At 45.2% G+C, this 19,144-nt stretch overlaps 1 protein-coding gene across 1 annotated transcript in view; it reads right to left on the bottom strand.

Moving 5' to 3' along the window:
- The window catches only part of PIWIL1 (piwi like RNA-mediated gene silencing 1), a 766,743-nt gene that overhangs the window by 387,026 nt on the left and 360,573 nt on the right, over window positions 1-19,144 (bottom strand). Inside the window, exon 10 of the mRNA XM_073597707.1 lies at window positions 18,816-18,927. Coding sequence (XP_073453808.1) covers window positions 18,816-18,927 — 112 coding nt within the window. The remainder of the gene's footprint in view (window positions 1-18,815; window positions 18,928-19,144) is intronic.

Below are 19,144 nucleotides of genomic sequence, written 5' to 3'. Positions count from 1 at the left end.
TTTCTTTTTTAATAAATCTGCAAAAATTTCAACAATTGTGTTTTTCTGTCAATATGGGGTGCTGTGTGTACATTAATGAGGAAAAAAAATGAACTTAAATGATTTTAGCAAATGACTGCAATATAACAAAGAGTGAAAAATTTAAGGGGGTCTGAATACTTTCTGTCCCTACTGTAATTCTAGACTTAGGGTGAAATCAATTGATCCCCAACAATGAGCCAAGGTAACTATACCTGGCAGGTAAATTTAGGAGCAACCCTGCCTAAACATCAGGGTGATACATCAAATTCTCCTGCTCCTGGCAACCACGTATTATGTGTATGTTAGTTGTTGTTCGTAACCGTAGTACAGCCCAAAAACAATAGTGCCCAAACAGAAGAAGAAAAAAATCCTGTCAAACAAAAAACATTAAAAATGTTGACCCTGACCCAAACACTAACCCTACAGCTGGCGTAGATCAAACCTTAAACTAGGTTTTTATTTATATATAAATATAAATATATATATATATATATTAACCACTTTAATACAGGGCACTTATACCCCCCTTCCTGCCCAGACCAATTTTCAGCTTTCAGTGCACTTACACTTTGAATGATAATTACTCACTCATGCCACACTGTAACCAAACAAAATTTTTATCATTTTTTCACACAAATAGAGCTTCCTTTTGGTGGTATTTAATCACTTGTTGACCGCTGAACGCCGATATACGTCAGCACAATGGCAGCGGTGGGTAAATGGGCATACCTGTACTTCCCCTTTAAGAGCCGGGGATAGCAGGCGCACGCGAGCCACCACGTACAGCATGACCGTGCCCATGGGACCCACGGACTCTATGTCCGCTGGTCTCCAAGCGATTATGTCACGGAGCCTCTGAACAGGGAAGTGCCTATGTAAACAAGGCATTTCTCCGTTCTGGCTTGTGTCATGACAGAGATCACCGCTCCCTGTCATCAGGAGCGGTGATCGCTGTCATGTGACTAGTAGCCCATCTCCCCCACAGTTAGAATCACTCCCTAGGCCCCAATTAATCCCTTCATTGCCCCCTAGTGGTTAACCCCTTCACTACCAGTGTCATTTACACAGTAATCAGTGCATTTTTATAGCACTGATCGCTGTATAAAAGATAATGGTCCCAAAATAGTGTTAAAAGTGTCCGACGTGTCAGTCATAATGTCGCAATCCCGATAAAAAACGCAGATAGCCGCCATTACTAATATAAAAAAAAAAAATTAAAACTAAAAATGCCATAAAACTATCCCCTATTTTGTAGACGCTATAACTTTTGCGCAAATCAATATACGCTTATTGCACTTTTTTTTTACCAAAAATATGTAGAAGAATACATATCGGCCTAAACTGAGGAAAAATATTGTTTTTTTTATATATTTTGGGGGGATATTTATTATAGCAAAAAGTAAAAAATAATGCATTGTTTTTCAAAATTGTGGCTTTTTTGTTTATAGTGCAAAAAATAAAAAAAGCAGAGGTGATCAAATACCACCAAAAGAAAGCTCTATTTGTGGGGGAAAAAGGAAGTCGATTTTGTTTGATTGCAGCGTTGCATGAATTGACGCAATTGTCAATTAAAGTGACGCAGTGCCGAATCGCAAAAGTGCTCTGGTCAGGAAGGAGGTAAAATCTTCCGGGGCTGAAGAGGTTAATCACCGCTGGGTTGTTTATTTTTGATATAATCGAAAAAAGAGCAAAAATTTTTTGGGGGGGGGGGGGGACATTTTTTTTTTTGTCACTATTATAAAATTTTGCAAATAAGTAAGTTTTCTTCATAAATTTTGGCCAACATTTATTATTATTATTATTATACAATATTTATATAGCGCCAACAGTTTACGTAGCGCTTTACAACTTGAGGGTAGACAGTACAAATACAATACAATTTGATACAGTAGGAATCAGAGGGCCCTGCTCCTTGGAGCTTACAATCTAAGAGGGAAGGTCAAGAGATACAAGAGGTAATAACTGTGGGTGATGTGCTGATTGAGAAGATAAATGTACAGTTGTTAGGTGGGGGCCAGATAGGCTTCTCTGAAGAGATGAGTTTTCAGGGATCGTCTGAAAGTGGATAAGGTAGGAGAAAATCGGACGGATTGGGGAAGAGCATTCCAGAGGATGGGGGAGGCTCTGGAGAAGTCCTGAAGGCGAGCATGGGATGAGGTGACAAGGGAGTTTGAGAGCAGGAGGTCTTGGGAGGAGCGAAGAGAACGATTTGGTTGGTATTTTGTGACTAGGTTAGAGATGTAGCTAGGGGCCAGGTTGTGGATGGCTTTGTAAGTTATAGTTAGTATCTTGAATTTAATTCGGTGACTGAGTGGCAGCCAATGGAGGGATTGGCAGAGGGGTGTAGCAGACGCTGAGCGGTTTGTGTGGTGGATGAGCCTGGCCGCAGCGTTCATGATGGACTGAAGTGGGGATAGCCTATTTAGAGGTAAACCAATGAGGAGGGAGTTGCAGTAGTCAAGGCGGGAGATGACCAGGGAGTGGATTAGAAGCTTTGTGGTGTCATTGGTTAGGAAGGGGCGTATCTTGGAGATGTTGCGAAGACAGAGGCGGCAAGCTTTGGATAGTGATAGAATGTGGGGTCGAAAGGTTAGTTCAGAGTCCAGGATTACACCTAGGACCTTGGCGTGGGGAGATGGGTTGATAGTTGAGCCGTTGATCTTGACAGGGAGATCAGGGGAAGTGGCACCTGAGGGAGGAAATATCATGAGCTCGGTTTTGGATAGGTTGAGTTTGAGAAAGTGATGTGACATCCAGGCTGATATGTCTGCTAATAAGTTGGTAATGCGTGAGGAGACAGATGGAGAGAGCTCAACATTTATACTGCTACATATCTTTGGTAAAAAAAATAGTGTATATTATTTAGTCTATGTGAAAGATATAAATTCTACAAGTTATGGTGCCAATCATTGAAAATTCAAACATATGCTACAGTCAAACTATTGCAATAAAAGCACTTAGAATGATCCACAATAGACAAATGAAGTGAATGTTCAATTGTCCAGAAGCGATCAAATTAAGAACGATTGAAAAAATGTTCATGAATGGAATGCTTTCCAAATTAGGATCCCATAACCACACCGCGAGAATAATCATCCCTATGGTCACACAATCACCAGAAAAATTCAGAACTTGTGCCTGTCATAAACTGTATCTTTGCATCTGGGATGGCTTCTGTCACTCTACAGGTCTCTCTCAACAAAAAACAGATGTGTGCACATAGCGTAATTCCGTAAAGAAATTTTAGGCCCTCTGACGAAGTGATAACGAAATGCATTAGGGCGTGACCACGCAGTTACCTAAACTGTCTGTCAGCGGTCTTCTCAACCCAGATACGCCGCTCTTTGTAAAGTCCGTGGAGTGGTGAGAGATAGACGAGTGACTAAGACAGGATTGTGAAATTATATTATGCTTTTAAAAGTTTGATACATTGTAAGTGTGCAATTGTAAAGGGAGGGTTGTTTTCAATAAAATTTTATGACGGATTTATGCTATGTGCACACATCTGTTTTTTGTTGGGAGAGACATCTAGAGTGACGGAAGCCATCCCAGATGCAAAGATGTGAAAGAAAGGGGATTTGAATTACTTTAAATATGGCATGGTGGTGCGCATGCGCAAGAGTTCCAAGATGGCCGCTTGAGCCAGGAGCTCCGCACCTCACCACTTCAGGCGCGCCCAGCAAGCCCTTCTGACCCCGCTCGACTGCCACACAAACAGCGCAGGAATCCCACAAGCACCGGAGAACACCACCATATGCTTGGATCCGGGGTAAGGAGAAGCCTGACCCCGAATTCGCTGCCTCCACCCGCTCCGGGTGTACCAAGATGGGCGCCGCGGCCGCTGCTGCAGCACAGCACCATGCTTACCTCACTGAAGCTACTCCGGAACACAGGCAAGTGCTGACCCCTGCCCTTCTCCACATCACCCCTGGATCTCACAACACAGGAATGCAGGCACAGACTCCCTCACCGGCCTCCACAGAGTCCCTTCTCAGCCGCACATTTGAAAAGCAGGCCTTCTCCCCAGCAGGCCCGATGGCATCCATATATGCTGCTCCTCTACCCCTCAGCCCATCGACCCAAAATACCCAGCTTCTGATGGTAGATCTTTTCTCTAAATTCTCCAATCTCCTGTAGAGGGGTCTAGAGGCCACGGCAGCTAAAATAACAGGAGACATCAAAGCGGACCTACAGAATACAGGCTCCAGAATGGACGCCATTGAAGGAAAGCTTGAACAGACTGCTGCAGTCTCCCACCAGAACTCTGACCTGATCCAATCCCTCCAAGATCAATTAGATACAGCAAACTCCCGCATGGATGACTTGGAGAACAGATCTCGGAGGCTGAACTTTAGGATCAGAGGCCTACCGGAAACAATTACAGATGTTACAGCAGCCACGCAGGACCTAATGAGAGAACTGATCCCGAACATTCCAACAGCACGTCTGGAGCTGGATAGGGTACACAGGGCCCTGGGTCCCCCCAGGAAAGACGGTTCCCTCAGAGACATCATTGCTAAACCACATTATTATGATGTCAAAGAAGCTGTCATGAAACAGGCCCGGGCCCTTCCCCAGGTTTCCTATCAAGGTCACATAGTGCAAATCTACGTGGATATCTCCCCCTCCACCATACAGCGAAGAAGAACCCTGAAACCCCTCCTATCTGCTATGGCTCAGAAGGACATCAGGTACAAATGGGCCTTTCCGTTTGCGGTCAAATTCTCTCACGGGACAGAACCACTCCTTCTCCAGCTTTACAACGGGAGAGAAGCTACTGCTCAACCTGAAGATAATTTTGCAGGAAATGGACACGGAAGCAACCCCCCTCTGGTTCCAACAAGCGTCCCCCCCGGCCGGCTTGCCGAACCCTCTATGGACCAAGAATAAGTTCAGAAGATCTTCCCACTACGGTCCACCATGACCACATAGTCGCAACATCTTTTGTGTCTCCGGATGTTGATTGCTATCGCTATTGACTGGCTTCCTGATAGAAGAAATTGACTCTCTCCCTCTCCTTGGGGGAAGTTTTATTCACTGATGTCCCTCCACTAAAAGGGGACAAGAGAAAAGTTGAAAATCTCCTAGCTTGATAATTTTTTCCTTTTTTTTCTTTCCCTCTTTTTTTATTATTCAAGCTCAGGTCCCCATTGCTCCGCCTCCTCTCTTTGCTCCGTAGAGAGTTGGAGAGCGGCGCATTCAAGTTGGGGTATATCTGGGGTTCGGAAAACCCTTATTTTTGTCACAATTATTACAACCTGTTATTGCTTGTATGGTTACAGCGATAGTTAATAATTATCATAGGTTGTAGGGCGCCCTGATTTGGCGCGGAATGCATGTGCCTCCTCCAATCCCTTAGTCACCCGCGGGTTTCTGGGGGATAGTAAGTCCAACCGTGGTTGGATTTTTGACAACGGTTTCTCTCACGTGTTACAGTGAGATGACGGGGGGGGTCTTCTTTCTTCCTTGGGCTCTCGGTGGCCCCAGGGGGAGAGAACTCTCCCTTTTCTTCCTTCTCCTCTCTTTCCTTCTCTCTTCTTTCTTCTCTCTTCCCTTTCACCCCCAATTCACGGAACATCACTTACTAGTTTTTTTTTCATTTCATTTCAGTCCAGTCCAAAGGTGTTTCCCCCCAATCAGAGGCTCCTATTGTTGGCAAGGTACTGCACCCCCTTTCAGCGTGGCTTCAGAAGGCCCCAGCACCGGTAAGTGGCGGTAGATTCGATAGCACTCACTCTCCCAAGTCTCATGGCTGATCGCGCACTCAACACTTTAAGGGTTGCCACCCACAATGTACAGGGCCTAAATTCCCCCCTTAAAAGGTCTTTAATTTCTTTAAATCTTCCAAACTAGATATTATTCTAATGCAGGAAACTCATTTCCAGGCCAAATACTTCCCTAAGTTCCTCCACTCCCACTTTCCAAATTTTTATCTTGCTAGCGCGGATAATAAGACCAAAGGGGTAGCCATAGCGTTTGCCAAATCTTGCAACTTTAGCTGGCTTGCAGAAATTGCAGATTTCTCTTAGTTAAGGGTAAAATAACAGACAGATCTACTCCCTAGTCTCCTATTACACCCCTAATAAGGGCCATGCTTCTTGTTTCCAGAAACTTCTGAGTGCCCGCTCACCGGCTCTAGAGGGCACGGTCATTTTTGGTGGAGACTCAAACACCGCCTTTGATCAAGGGCTGGACAAATCCAGCCCCCCCCCCACCCCCCACCCCCGCAATTCGACTAACCCGCCCTACCAAACAAAGCCTCAAAATAGCTAGACTCATTCATGCCCATAAGTTAGCGGATGTCTGGAGGGAATTGAATCCTACTAAAAGGGACTACACCTACTTCTCCCACCCCCACAACTCTTATGCTAGGATTGATCACCTCCTCGTTAAAACACAGTCCGTCCCATTGATCTTAAAATCTCATATCAAAGACACTGTTCTGTCCGACCATTCAATGGTCGTCATGGAAATCCAAGCACATCACCGCAGAATGGGCAGGGGACAATGGAGACTTAACGAATCCATTCTCTCAGATCCAATTCATGTCACTATGCTGGACAAATCTTTAAAAGAATATTTCCTTCTGAACAAAACCGAGGGTATCTCAGCTGAAACATTATGGGCAGCCCACAAAGCCTTTATTAGAGGGGAGCTAATCAGACTCGCTTCCCAACTTGAGAGGGAAAGAGAGGCTGATATAAAAGTCCTAGAGGCTGAATTTTCCAACCTTCAGGCTCTTCACAAATCCAACCCCTCCCCCTTCTCCCCCTTCTCGATAACCCAGCTAGCTAGGTTGGAGCTCAGCCTAGCCCTGACAGCTAAGGCGGAAAAACAAATTAGCTGGAACAAACACAAATTCTACACCCAAGGGGACAGGGTGGGCTCCATGCTGGCCACCAAATTAACGCCCCGAATTAAGTCACATCTTAGAGGCTTTTCATGTTTTTTACAACAATCTTTACTCTCCAAGATTTCCTCCGAATGATACCACACTGGATTCGTTCCTGGGCGGTCTCTCACTTCCATCGCTTTCAGCAGAACATAGAGACAGCCTTGAAGCCCCATTTACAGAGGGGGAGGTACTTGGAGTGATAAGATCCCTAAAAAATGGCTCGGCACCTGGCCCGGACGGTCTGTCCAACCCCTATTACAAAACCTTCTCCAACACCTTAGCCACACACCTAACACACTTCTTCAACTCTATACATTGCAGTGATCCCTAAACCGGACAAGAATCCGGAAGACGTAGGAAATTATCACCCTATATCACTTTTTAGCTGTGATGTCAAGATTCTTGCTAACTGCATGGCTTCCTTCATCAATATATGTATAGACAAGGATCAAGTGGGTTTCATCCCGGGCAGACAGGGCCCAGACCAAATAAGGCGGGCCATAGATCTGGTTTCCATCCTACAAACTAATTGGGCGGGAGGTCCTAAACAATCTGGTATGGTCCTGTCGTTGGATCTACAAAAGGCCTTCCACTCTGTCTCCTGGCCATACGTTTTTGCCATGTTGGAGCGCTGGGGATTTGGTCAAAGATTTCTAGGTCCGATACAGGCGCTTTACTCCAACCCCATTGCCAGCATACGCCTGCAAGGATATTATTCCAAACCCACTCTCGCCGCTCATATTTGCTATGGCCATTGAAACGCTAGCTATTACAATTCGTCATAACCCAAACATCAAGGGAGTGACTTGCGGCTCCCAAACTCACAAATGCGGGCTATTTGCAGACGACGTCCTGCGCTTTCTCACCTCCCCCATAACCTCCCTTCCCAACCTATGCAAAACCTTAGATGCCTTCACTAAATTGTCCGGTTTAGAAGTTAATTGCTCCAAGTCACGAGCACTCAACATCTCTCTAAAACCCGAGACTGTTGATCTCTTACGACAGAACTATCCTTTCAAATGGAGCGATTCCTCTATCAAATACTTAGGTATTAACAGCTAAAACTGAAACACTATACGGCTATAACTACCCCCCCACACACACACACATTTACCGTAAGCTTGAAGCAGACCTAAACTCCTGGTCCCGTAATAATATTTCTTGGTTGGGGAGGGTAAATTCAGTAAAAATTACATTACTTCCCAGATTGCTATACCTGTTTCGCGCCTTGCCCATCCCTCTCTGGAGGGACCATATTAGATCTTTCCAAAGCAAACTTCTAAAGTTCATCTGGGGTAAGGCGGGATACAGAATTCCCCAAAGAACTGTTTATCTACATAGGGAAAAAGGAGGATTAGGACTACCCCACCTCTACAAATACTACCAAGCTGCCAGACTGGCCCAATTGTCAAGAGTCTATTTTAGTTTCGAAAAACCTGATTGGGTTGCAATAGAAAAACAGGCAGTTCCTAACTTCACGCTAGACTTCCTCCTCTGGATACCCCCAAGAAACAGACCCTCTATACTTGCTCTGACCCTTTCCCACTCATTTGCTCTATGGGACTCCCTACGCTCCTCAGAAGCATTAGTTCCAGCTTATAAACCCCTCACTCATATTTATAATAACCCAGACTTCCCCCCGGGGAAAAATGTTTTGGCCTTCAAGTGGTGGGTGGATAAAGGCCTATACAGGATAGGACAATTATTCATGGCCACAGGCCCCTTCACTCTAAAACACTGCACCAAAATGCTAAATCTGCCCTTATCTGAAACTTTTAGGTTCAGCCAAATTTTTCATTTCTTGCAATCGCTATGTAAAGGCAAAGACTTACCCCCAAAATTCACTGACTATGAAATGTGGTGCGGTCAAGCCAGAGACCAGAAGGGTGGGATCTCAGTGATCTACTCGTCACTTACCTCGTCATGCTCAAAAACAACTTTTATGGAGGCCTGGGAGTCCGAGCTCCAATTTAACTAGAACTTGGAAAATTGGCAGAGGTCCTGTTTCAAACCCTTCCAGAGTGTACTGAATAGTGGAGGCCAGCCTGAAAGTGATCTCCAGATGGTACTATACTCCGTCTAGACTGGCCTCAATTTTTCCAACGGCTGACCCTCTATGTTTCAGAGGTTGTCAACTCAGGGGCACAATGTCCCACATTTGGTGGGAATGCCCCAGAATTCGTTCCTTCTGGAAAAGAATATTCAATATATTGGAAGAGCTGGTGGAGACTTGGATTCCCAGAACTCCTTTGGTGGCCTTTCTTAATGCCCCGATCTCGGGGATCTTTAAATCCTCTCGCAGACTGGTATACTTTGTGCTGCTGGGGGCTAAGCTCACGATCATCAGAGCCTGGAAACGGCCGGGTGTTTCTATCCCAGCAGCCAAAAGGAAAATATCCTGGATAATGTCCCAGGAAAAGCTCACTAGTATAGTCCAGGATGCTGTGAAGAAATTTGAGGGTATCTGGGATCCATGGGCTCGATTGGTAGGAGTAGCATTGGGCCCTCCTAATGGATCCACACAAAACATATCTTGAACGCATAAGTGATGTTCCTCCCCTTCCCCTCTTTTCTTCCTCTTTTCTTTTCTCCTATTCTCTCATTAGGTCTCCTCTAGACCTTGGTGTTATTTACATGTACATGGGTACTTTGGTCAGATTTGTACATGTTCAGTGTCAACATTCAGGGCGGGGCAAGGAAATGTTCAATTCCCACTCCCCCCTGTAGCTATACATTATCTCTCAGTTCTCAGAGATGTAGTCTTAATGGGGTATGAGTTTCATTGGGAGAGCTCAGACCATCAAGATCGTTAAGGGGTTCCTCGCCCCGGCACAATATGCTCCCGTTTGGGGTGCCAGGTAGTGGGTCATCCCATGATTTGCAGGTTATAGCTCTTTCTGACACACCTTTTTGCCAGACTATTTATAGAGCCCCGGAGTCCTTGACTACATGTAATCCCCGCCAAAGGCAACTGTTTCAGGATTTACTTTAGACACTGCTGTTTCTTAATGCTTATACTTGACAAAGTATATTTCTGTTTTGTATAATTGCTTTTTCTCAAAATAAAAATCTTTTGAAATAAAAATGGCATGGTTGTGTGTGCCAGATGAGCTGGTCTGAATATTTCAAAAACTGCTGATCTACTGGGATTTTCACGTGCAACCATCTCTAGGGTTTAGAGAATGGTCCAAAAAAGAGAAAATATCCAGTGAGCGGCAGTTTTGCGGACAAAAATGTCTTGTTGATGTCAAAGGTCAGAAGAGAATGGGCAGACTGGTTCGAGAGGATAAAAGGCAACAGTAACTTAAATAACCACTCGTTACAACCAAATTATGCAGAATACCGGCTCTGAATGCACAACACCTTGAAGCAGATGGGCTACAGCAGCAGAAGACCACACCAGCTGCCACTCCTGTCAGCTAAGAGCCAGAAATGTGTTACATGGACTGATGAGTCTCGATTTCCGCTGCGACATTCAGATGGTAGGGTCAGACTTTGGCATAAGCATGAAATAATGGATCCACCCTGCCTTGTTATCAACGGTTCAGGCTGGTGGTGTAATGGTGTGGGGGATATTTTCTTTGCACACTTTGGGCACCTTAGCACCAATTGAGCATCATTTGAACGCCACAGCCTACCTGAGTATTGTTACTGACCATGTCCATCCCTTTTCCCCCCTCCACAGTCATGAGATCTAATTATAGGAGCACCTTGAACACCTGGGGTGTGGTGTAACGGGAGATTCGCATCAAGGATGTGCAGCCGACAAATCTGCAGCAACTGCGTGATGCTACCATGTCAATATGGAGCAACATTGCTGATAAATGTTTTCAACACCTTTTTGAATCTATGCCACAAAGAGTTAAGGCAGTTCTGTAGGCAAAAGCGGTATAACCTGGTACTAGCAAGGTGTACCTACAAAAGTGGGTGTGTGTGTGTATATCTATCTGTCTATGAAGAACAGTACGGTGGCCTGCATTTATGGGAGGAGTCCGGGGAGTATTTAAGCAGAACACTCACCTGTGGTCATTGTCGGTTCCGATGCGCGATTCGTTACGTCACTAGGCCAACTCTTCCCAACTCACTACGTTTGTGAGTTCCGTGTCAAATTTGCAATGTTTTGCGGCTTCTTCATTGGTAGTTTTTCGTAGATAGATTCTTGCTCACTGTCGCAAGTAGGATTCTTAACTATTTATTCATATCAAGTGTAGTTATTTCAATTTGCGGTGTTCCCCATTTCATATTTATGGCTTTTGTGGCGGAACTTACGAATCATTCGTATGTCTCCAAGTGCAATCTTTGTATTTAAACTTTGTACCAACCACAAGAATAATTTCTCAGTGCGTCAAAGCACACTGTTACTCAGTCACAGGGCTTTAATTTCACTTAATTATTTCATGCACTCCATAAGCCCAATTTGAATCTAGTCACGTCGGCAGCCCAAACGATTTGTATCGGATTCATTTCATTCACTTTACAAACAATTCGTATCAGATTCATTTCATACACGCTACAGTCCTATTTGAATCTAGTCATGTCGGTGTTACGATTCGTATCGGGTCCACTTCAAACACTCTACAGTCCGATTCTGATCTAGTCGGCGGCACAAGGATTCGTATCAGATCCATTTCATACTCTCTACAGTCCGAATCTTATCGAATTTATTTCATACACTCTACAACCGATTCATATCGGATTCATTTTCTACACTCTACAGTCAAGGGTGACAACCGCTCATGATTACAGTCCATTCCCGCATATTCAAGATTTCTACTATCCTTATTTTTTCACTTTCCAAAAAGAAAACTGGACTTCTATGTCACCCTTACTACAGGTTCTCGGTCGACTGAATTTTCAACCTCAACCAGGACTTTGCAACTAAGGCGTTGAGTCACGTGTAGTACACGGGTTTCACTATCACATCCACCTGCAGAACCCTTTCACTAAACGTTCATTTCACATACGCGATTTGGGATGATCGGGTGTTAGTTACAGTCACACGTTTCTTTGCATTACACTCTGTTTTCAAAGCAGGCCGAGTACACGTCACAAACTACAGAACGCAACATTGCTACTTGGGCCATACCAGACTTCAGCTTCTCGCCCCATTACGCCCAGGGGCTCTGGTTCGCAGGTTTGTGCTCAGCACAGACGGGAAAAGGGCTATCGGTTAGGCCCCTTTCACACTTGTGTGAATTGGGATTGCAAAATTGCATGACAAGTCTTTCCCCATGATTTCCAATGATAACCATTCATATATGTGCGACTTCAAGTCGTTCCGACTTCAAAGTAGTCCCTGTACTACTACTTTTGGTCCAACCTTCAAGTGAGTTGAGGTCCATAGACCTTAAGTTACACAGGCATTCCCTGAAATCGCAGCCACAAAATCTTTTAAGTCGCACAGTGTGAAAGGGGCCTTACCTGGCCAGTCACCTCCTGACCCGCCTCGGTTGTCACGCACTCTTGAGTTTTCTAAATTTTCACTTAACAGCGTTCAACTCTTCAGAGTGCAAACTGGCTTCAAACTGCACCTCTCGTTCCTTTTCCTGTCCTCGTTTTTTCTTATCTATTTTTTTTTATCCAATTCCTCTCACTATCCTACCGCTATGACTCCTCTTAACACATGCACCTCCCTCTCCTTGTCTTTAATTGGAACCATGTCGCAGGCCGGCAGTGAAGACTTCATCTCCGCCCCTCTGTAGGTTCAGAGCGCAGCAGCATGCTGTCCCTCAGGGGACGACCCATCCCCAAGCTCACAGAAAGCTGCGACATAAGGGCGTTCCCTACCCTAACATAGCTAGGAAAGCCGAGCGCTCTTCATGCTGCTTTTCTCACCAACAGTAAGAGCTCAGCCCAACACCCAGCAGGTATCCCTGCAGTCCAATCCAGTCGCACCGGCGGCACAATGGTTTGTACCCTTGGCACCACAACTCACGGTTCTATCTACCACACAGCTTACTACAGTTTGGTCTCTATTGTAATGCATCTGTCACGAGCTACTAATTGTTACTCAGACCAATCCATTCGTATGCTTGTACGTACTCATAACTCAGCTGATATTCTGCTTCACATACTCTAACAGCTAATTTCACACACACACTACTGCCTTCAAATCTAGTCATGTCGGCGGCACAACGATCCATATCATAGGCATGTCACAACATGATTCCATTGTCATACAGCTTACTGCAGCCCGGTCTCCATCCAGAGGCACCTGCGACAAGCTACCAGTCGTTATTTAGTCCGTCCATTCGTATGTACTCACAATCTTAGACAATATGCAACTCAATTTCAACTATTGGACTTTCACTAATGCTGGCTGCTTCACATTTGAGTCACGGGCCACAGAGCCCATCTTAAAGTCGAGTGCAACCTCAAGCTGCACAGCACTTCATGACTAGGCCAAGTGGAGGTCCGGTCGCTCTGGTTTTATCTTTCCTCACACCTGACTTCCTCACTGGCTGCTTTCCTGGTGCACTGATTTACATGGGAATTCCACACCGGCTGTATCGCGCTACCCCACTCGACCCACGAGTGCAGGAACCTCCTCTCAGCTGCCACCGACGAGCTATCCATAGATACTTTATTGCAGTTCAAACTGGACCGGGGGTTCATCATCATTTGCTAAATCACCTTTCACTACTTGGAGAGTCAGTCGTATTGAGCTCATCAAGAGCAAGTTTTCAAATAACTTGGTGTACCACTTCCCTGCACCTCATTCTTCTCACATCCCAAGTTTAAACTCCCTAATTTCTTCAGAGGAGTTTTTCCTTACATCTGCATCGTTTGACCTAGCTATTTAAGAAATTATTAGCATAGGCAAGGGAGTTTGGCTATCCAGAGCATCCAAATTACTGCCCTATGAGCCATCCCTTTGGCGGTGGCTTGACATCAAACAGAAAGGTTCGTATTACTTCACCACCAAGTTGACTTTCAGCTCTTAAAACAGCCAGTGGCTGTTTGACACCTTCGCCCAGACTCTTACCAGGATCCTGTCGCACCAAGTGCCAGAAAGTCGTGCACTACCTCGATGACTTCCTGCTGGTCAAACGGCCCGGCGAGCCCCCGTTAGACTTGGTCAGATTAAGAGTGGTGGGCAAATCTCAACGTGCCCATAGCAGAGCATAAAGTGGACGTAAGAATCACTCTTGACACCTGCCGCATGCAGGCCAGCCTACCTCCCGACAATTGGCCCGAATCAGGTCGGTTATTCACAACTTTACCCTTTAACAAGGGTGTACTAAGAGACAGCTACAATTTCTGCAAGAGATGCTTTATTTGCTATAAAGATTATCCTTCAGGGGCGGTCCTTCATTTCAGGACTCTTTTTTCCACTCAGGTACAAGACCCCGATCATGTTTTCAGGCCGGACCCAGAGGCTATAACAGATTTGACAATGTAGGTTGAATTTCTCGCTAACTGGACGGCATATCCATGTTTATTCCGTCTGCATCAGCTTTATCACCTTAGGTAGTCACGGATACTGCAGCCTCCGCAACCTGCTGCAGTTTTTGACCAGGACCATGGCCACCAGAAATCCTCCTAATCCCTGGTTTTGTCAGTCATTTTCACATTTCGAACTACAGTAGCTCACAAAAGCGAGTACACCCCTCACTTTTTTGTAAATATTTTATTATATCTTTTCCTGTGACAACACTGAAGTAATTATCCTTTGCTACAATGTAAAGTAGTGAGTCTAAAGCTTGTATAACCGTAAAAATTTGCTGTCCCCTCAAAATAACTCACAAAGCCCCCTTCTCCTTCCTCCGGACCAATTAGAAGGTGCAGCGCGATTCACGCATGCGCAGTAGGGAACCGGCTGTGAAGCCAGAAGGATTCACTGTCGAGTTTCCCTTACCAGGAAAATGGTGGCATCTGCACCCAACAGCCAATCTGAAGATCGGCTGGGATAACAACATCGCAAGCTCCCTGGACAGGTAAGTGTCCATATATTAAAAGTCAGCAGCTGCAGTATTTGTAGCTGGCTGTAGGGGCTGGACCTCCTTTTTAAGGTTGCGATGGGGGTAGAATCGTGGTCTCGATTCTTTAACGATTAATCCTGCAGATCTAATGGGAAGGATATGTGCCAGAAGAAAACTCTTGGGAGCCTGAAGAGAGAATTCCACCAGAGGTTTCCTCATAAACCTAGCCCTAAGACGTCCAGGGAGGAGGGAAGTACTGTCAGGGCCTGGACTTCAACCTGGGACCTCATCTGTGTCTGGCAATCACTCCTCTCAATGAGCTACCTGAGATGCTGGACAGCACCCTGTCTGATCCATTAGACAACCCTGCCTTGTGCCTTGACTTCTGCTGAACCTTGAACTCTTTGCTCCTCGCATGAACTTCCTGGTTTCCAGATTATTCTCCTTTCTCAGCCAGTATCTCGCTCTGGACTTCCCTGCTGCTGTCCATATTTTGCTACCACTCGTTATTGACCCTTGGCTTGTTCCTCGACTACTCTTCTGCCTAATCTCAACCTGCAACTACTCGTTACCAACCTTTTGGCTTGTTTACTGACCACGCTTTTTGATCCTTACGTGCTTATCTGCTACTGAACCCTGCTAGCTCACATCCTGGTGAGGCAATCCTGAGGACCGCGACCTCGTACTAATACGCAGCTAAATCTCCATCAGGCGCTCTGGTGAACACCAGTTAGTACCTAGACTCTGCACCTCAGGTGAGCCTGCATCATCTGCCAGGGTGACAGCCTGTGTACTTATTCTGCTGTTCGGTGGAAGTCCCATAGCTGCTATAGCAACTGGTTTTAAAGCCTGATGCTTGATCGTGACATCCCTTCAAGCTCAGTCAGGCTGGTTCTCTCTAGAGATATTCAGAGATCTGCCTGGGCCACTTTAGGACATTCACACAGTTGTCCCTAAGCCACTCCTGTGTTGTCTTGGCTGTGTGCTTAGGATCGTTGTCATTTGGAAGGTGAACAATTAGTCCAGTCTGAAGTCCTGAGCGCTGTGGAACTGGTTTTCATTGAGGATATATCTATAATTTGCTCCATTCAGCTTTCCCTCAACCCTGATCAGTGTCCCAGTCCCTGTTGCTGAAAAAGACCCCCACAGCATTATGCAGATTGTAAGCTACAAGGGCCCTCTGATTCCTGCTGTATTGAATTGTAATGTAACAATACAATAAAATTGTAATTGTAATGTAACTGTTAGGGGTCGACTGATTATCTTTTTTTTTTTTTTTGAAGCATTGGTATTGGTCACAAACTTACCGATATTGCTTCAAGGGGTTGTACCGGGGTGATGCATGCAGCTGCAGGCATCACCCCTGTACCGTTCTTTAGGGCGGATGGTCAGCTTTCCTGTAATAGTAACCGATGCGGCTCAGCAGCCGCTCGCCTGTTATTACAAGCAGCCAGAGGGGATGTACGTCCCCCTCACGCCGCCCCGCCCGGGTCTCCCAACCGAGAGGCCCGAGCAACTGAAGATCTGAACGAAGTCAGAACGGCTTTGTTCGGGTTTAATAACCCGGAAGCGATGTCATGATATCACTTCCGGATTACTGGCGTCCTAAAGGCGCCAGTTTTAAGAACAGAAAGTATTTTTTCAAAAACGTAGATCTTGACGAGGGGTTTGGGGTCTTATAGAATACCTGTCATTGCATATTGTCACAAGAGATGTTTACAGTTCTTCTGACAGCAATAAAAGTAACTTTTTTTTTTAAAGCACAGTATAAAAATAAAGTTGAAATCTACAGAACATCGGCCCTTGATATCGGCTATCGGCCTGAAAGGCATCCGAAAAAATAATATCAACCAGTAGTAACTGTACTATCTGCCCTAATATTGTAAAGCACTGCGCAATCTGTTGACGCTATATAAATCCTGTATAATAGGGCTTTTAAGACAACCGCCAGAGCAGACACCTGACCCAAAAGGTAATTAAAACCAGTTCCTGCCCTATGCCCCAATGAAAGAAGCCCACAACCAGAAAAACCAAGAAGGAATGCAGGTACAAACTCGCAACCTCAGGCTAAGGAATGTAGACACACCAAGGACAATGATAATCCTCCTAAAGGTTGAAGCACACTCATTTAGCATGGTAGAGATCACTGAACCCAACAACATCCTATCTCTCAGAACCTAAACAGTCAAGCCAGTGACAGGAAGGCAGTGTGGAAGATTGATGAAAGGAGAACTTTCTGTAGCAGCAAGGGATGTGGCACCAGGGGACGTTCGCAACCATACCAATTGGGCGTTCCAGTCTCTCCAAGGGCAAAAACCAGAGACACCAGAAAGCTCGGGAACCCTCTGGTCACTGACCAGTGTAGAAGGCGAGGAAAGCAATTCAGAGGAGGAAAAGCATAAATGCACTGGTAACGACGCCACAGCACAACTAGCGTGTCCATGGAAACTGCCAGATGGTGCCTCTTTCTTGCCATGAACCTTGAAACCTACCTATTGAGATGCAATGCCAAAAGATCTATGTCAAGGGAACCCCACCACAGACAACCGATGAAACATGTCTGGAAGAACAACTCGCCCTCCGCAATCCAGAGTTGACAACTGAGGTAGTCTGGCTTACAGAGATCTATGCCCAGAACATAAAGAACAGAGAAAAAACAACAAATTGAGTTCCCCCACCATAGGGAAACCTCCTGTACCACAGTTAAGCTCCTATTGCCACTCCGTGCCATAGGCCTCAGCCATTGCTGTGTCTGAATGGCTCCTAACCGGACCTCCCCCGAAGCAGCTCTGTCCAGTAGGTTAGGTAAAGGCTGGTTGTCCTCTTTGAGGACATAAACAGGAAAATAGAGCCTGCTTTGGCACTCACCGGCCTTGAGCCCCAGATCCAAAACAGTTCCCCCCAGCTGGACAAGCTGGTGTCCAACGCCACCTCCGACTAACGGAGAGAATGGGGGTATGCAGATAGGGCCCTCTACGACGCGGTTTCTTTAGGAAAAATATAGACAATAAAATAGTAAAGCTGGTTTCTCCAGGAAGAAGAATGTAGTAGGGTTAAGACCCCTTTCACAATGGGGTGGTTTTAAGGTGCTTTAGCGCTCAGTGCCTGAAAACCTCCTCCCATTCATTCCTGTGTGACTTTTCATACTCGAGCGGTGCGCTTGCTGGACGTTTCAAAAAGTCCTGCAAGCAGCATCTTTGGATAGAATGAATGGGCAGCGCTTTCAAAGCACCTGAAAAGCGCTTTGAAAGTGCTGCAAAATGGGAGTTTTTAACACTTTTTTGGGAGTTAAAAGCTCCCTGCTAGTGGCGCAAAAGCGCTGCTTAAACAGCGCTAAAGCGGCGCTAAAACTAGTGGAGCTTTAGCGCTAATGGCAAAGACGCTGTGTGAAAGGGGTCTAAAGGTGAGGCACCCCAGAGGGTGCATGTTCTCCGATTGCTAGTGTCCAGTCATCCGAGGGTACAAAATTATAACCATGGTGTATTATTTGCCTGTGTCCTGCACAAGATATATGTATAGATATTTTCAAATTCTGTTGAACTTTGAAAGTCAAGTTTCAGTTTTCCCACTGCAATGCGTTCCTTTCCACTGGTAAAAAGGTGTGCAAACTGCATTGAGACATGCAGCAGTGGGCGGACCAGACTGCAGGGGGATTTAGCAAGCTTCAAATTAGTCAGTATATGGGAAAACTACTACAAAATATCACAATGGTATGTTTACCACTGGTAAATTTTGACATCCAAGTCATTCAGTGAAAATGTTGTCATTTTTTAGGGAAAGATGTGTAGAAGGCGATAGCCAAGAGAAAGACTTTACAATCTAAACAACAGCTAACACGTCAATATTCCTCCTACAATAGAATGGTGTTGAAGTCTTCAGTTGCTCTAGTATAGGGAATGTCAACATCTAGTACAAATATATGTAACATTGCAAACAATTGAATTAATTAATTGCTCTGTTAAACAAGAGTGACATACTGTTCTGTAATAATCAACAAAGCGAATTTCGTTGCCATCTGATTTCTTGAATGTAGATTCTGGAGTAAATTCCCAGTCGATATCATCAATGCGGTATGTTCGATTATTGTATCTGTGTGGTTAGAAAGGGAGCACAATGGTCACACAAAGAAAATATGACTATTACATAAAATTAACCAAACCAGCTATGTAAACTCTAATATACATTTTGCGGTGCACTATGAACACATTCTTTTCATTGTATGAGAGGAGGGAAATGGCTGCTTTGCTCAATACAGTATGTGAATTATAGCAGACAGACTTAGACCCCTTTCACACTGAAGCAGTTT

This window comes from Aquarana catesbeiana, linkage group LG01, assembly GCF_042186555.1.
Source record: "Aquarana catesbeiana isolate 2022-GZ linkage group LG01, ASM4218655v1, whole genome shotgun sequence".
NCBI classification, from domain to species: domain Eukaryota; kingdom Metazoa; phylum Chordata; class Amphibia; order Anura; family Ranidae; genus Aquarana; species Aquarana catesbeiana.
The sequence above is the reverse complement of the archived record's forward strand: the minus strand, read 5'-3'. Positions and strand labels throughout refer to the sequence as shown.